The following is a 2,742-nucleotide window of genomic DNA, read 5'->3' as shown; positions in this document are numbered from 1 at the left end:
GGTGCTAGCTTAACATACCCCAACAATGGATGGAGTTTTTAACTTAATTTTCTACTATATACTATATAATTAGAGGTCCTTTCAAGCGACAGAAATGTTTCACAGTTCTCAAAAGCTATTATTAAAATCCGTTATTGAAATACAAGTACAAATAAGAATTATGCGGTCAAAAAAAAGCATTAATATATTACTTAAATAAAAAATATCACAAATATCAGAATGATACTGCGAAGCTCGTAATATGTACAAAAATTATGTTTTGTCTAGCATAATTTAAATTTCTTTTACGGCTGATTGTGTATAGACTCCTGTCTGACAATGACAAGAAACCCTTCATCGAGGAGGCCGATCGTCTGCGCGTTATCCACAAACGCGAGCACCCCGATTACAAGTATCAACCACGACGTCGGAAGCAGAATGGGCCGTCCTCCGGCCGCGATAGTTCGCCCACGAGGAGTCAGAGCAACGTGACGTTCAGCGTTACCAGGTCGTTGAAGCAGGAGGACATGAGTCCTAGAGGCGTTCAAGGACCCAATTCACCGCAGAGTGGCGTGAGCTCTTCGCCACCCACGACACCCAGTCAGGGTCTTTCACCGCCGACACCCCCAACGACGCCCAGGGGACAGCACTATATCAATCAGGTATCTAACACGAGTCCCTTGCGATCGTTTTTCGACGAGAATTTTCGATTTGATGAGATGTGATTTAGATAATTAATATACAATATTAACGATATACATATTTCTGCTATTTCAAATTATTTAATTATAAATGTTAGTAATGATAAAATAATTTAAATTTAAGCAGTAAGTTGTCTGTTATTTAATTTTCACTTTGTGATTATTATATTTAATGGAGAAAAGAGTAATTTACAGTTTAAAACTATTTCTTGCAAATGGCAGCAAAAATTAAATATTTCGTCTTCTATTTCGTCTAATTGATTGATTAGCTTTTAATATGAATTAAAGAATTTGTATTACTTGAAAAAATTAAAATACTAAAAAATTATAAAGTTTTATAAAATTACGAAATTATTTATTATGAAATTATAAGACTATTATGAATTACAAAGACGCGATTTAATATTATTGATGCTCATTAGCTCGCTAAGAGCTCGACTTCTCTCGTAAATATAATTATTCCAAGCTTTCGCACGCGCGCGAGCTGTTTGCATTTCCAGTTAATCGTTCTAATCGTTGATGTTCTGCGAAATGAAGACGCTTGATTTGCAGAGCAATCAGCTTCCACAGAACAACACGGTGTATTACCAGGATTTGGTCAACGGTACGTCGAGTGAGTCCCCGCATCAACAACCGGCGGTTGATCTTCGATATATCGAGGTCGGAGATGGCCTCCCCGGCGAGGAGAACCAGTTGAATGGCCTCGGCACTTTGGGCGGGCTCGACTTGAATCTCCCGGTGAACTTCCAGGAGTGCGAGGTCGAGAGCAATGAGCTCGACCAATACTTACCGCCCCAGACTGCACCGATACATCAGTACCCGCCCGTGCAAGTCACCACCGCCTCGCAATGGTTACTCAACAGGTAGACAGACCGTCGTAATTGCGCTCTTTCACAATGACTTCAAATCAAAGGGTGCGTCCTAAAAAGAACGTAGAGTCAATGGCGGTACTTTGAAAGTTTCGACTTAAAAAGAGTTACACTTAAAACAGAGATCATCAGTAAAAATCTGGATGCTCGAGACAAATATGGCGGCGTGGAAGGGCACTTCTCGAATCTCTTCTTAAATTTTGGAAGGAGAAAATAATTAAATTATAAAAATCATTCGATGTGAAAAAACTTAAACGCTTGCTGATCAATGCGTGGTCATGCGTTATTCATGTGAAAATTTGCTGGAAATCCTCGGAGATTGGCTTTAATATTAACATTTTAATTTTGTATGAATATTAATTTTTGCCCTTCTTTCGTTTCCTCTCTAATTAAATGTGAGTATATTTATTTTGGACGGTGTTAGTTGACTCTCTTACTTTCTTTTTTAGATGTTAATAGCCACTTAACTAAACCTTGTTATATTTTTGTTTATAATTTTACATGTCCTTTTTTACTCTTCATTCGATATAATTATTGTTTATTAGCATCGAACAAAAGTTGCTAAAGACACGTTGTGTAAAATGACCCGGTAGATTTCTCGAAATTTGCTTTGTTGATTTTTTTTGTCCGCGTTTCTATCTCTGTATGATTTATGAGATGTCGGGACACTTTGCTTCGCTTCCAGATACGAGGAGGAGATCGAGAGACCGATCAAGCGTCACTGTTCAGAACAGGCGATCGCGGAGGTGTCATGGGAGGACAGGACTCAGGAGATGGTTAGGTACCACGAGCTGCAGCCTCCCCTTCCGCCGGTCCAGTACATAGCCGCCCATAACACGCACCATTCGCACGCGAGTACCCAGATGGGCCATCCGCACGTATCCACGCCCTACGCGCAATACGCACATCGCTACGTGTCTGGCATTGAGACGTGGCCGAATTATATGTAGACCAAAGCGAGGTAAACATGCTCGATATATTTTTCGTTTCACGATGCCGAGAGGCACGTCGCGGTACTCGCGATTGGAAAAAGAATTCGCGTAGACCGTCCCGGATCAACCGCGAAATATTCGATGGACAAATTTTCGAAATTCCACGTGATTCTCTATGGTTGACGTCATTGTTTTAAATTTTCAGTATTCAACTCTCCGTCTACAATCTGAATCTTTTTTTTTGGCACAAACAAAATTTCA

The 2,742-nt window shown here is 40.0% G+C and overlaps 1 protein-coding gene across 1 annotated transcript; it reads left to right on the top strand.

The window, feature by feature from the left end:
- Nucleotides 1-304: 304 nt before the first annotated feature.
- Nucleotides 305-2,499, top strand: LOC108778222 (transcription factor SOX-9; the record flags this gene model as incomplete). The annotated part of the gene is made up of 3 exons (XM_018545341.1): nucleotides 305-641; nucleotides 1,233-1,543; nucleotides 2,235-2,499. Coding segments are annotated over 3 exons (913 nt in total), but the record flags the coding sequence as incomplete, so codon positions are not given.
- Between the last annotated feature and the right edge of the window lie 243 nt (nucleotides 2,500-2,742).

This window comes from Cyphomyrmex costatus, unplaced genomic scaffold, assembly GCF_001594065.2.
Source record: "Cyphomyrmex costatus isolate MS0001 unplaced genomic scaffold, Ccosl1.0 scaffold498, whole genome shotgun sequence".
In the NCBI taxonomy this organism is placed as follows: Eukaryota; Metazoa; Arthropoda; class Insecta; order Hymenoptera; family Formicidae; genus Cyphomyrmex; species Cyphomyrmex costatus.
This window is presented reverse-complemented; position numbering and strand designations above follow the sequence as displayed.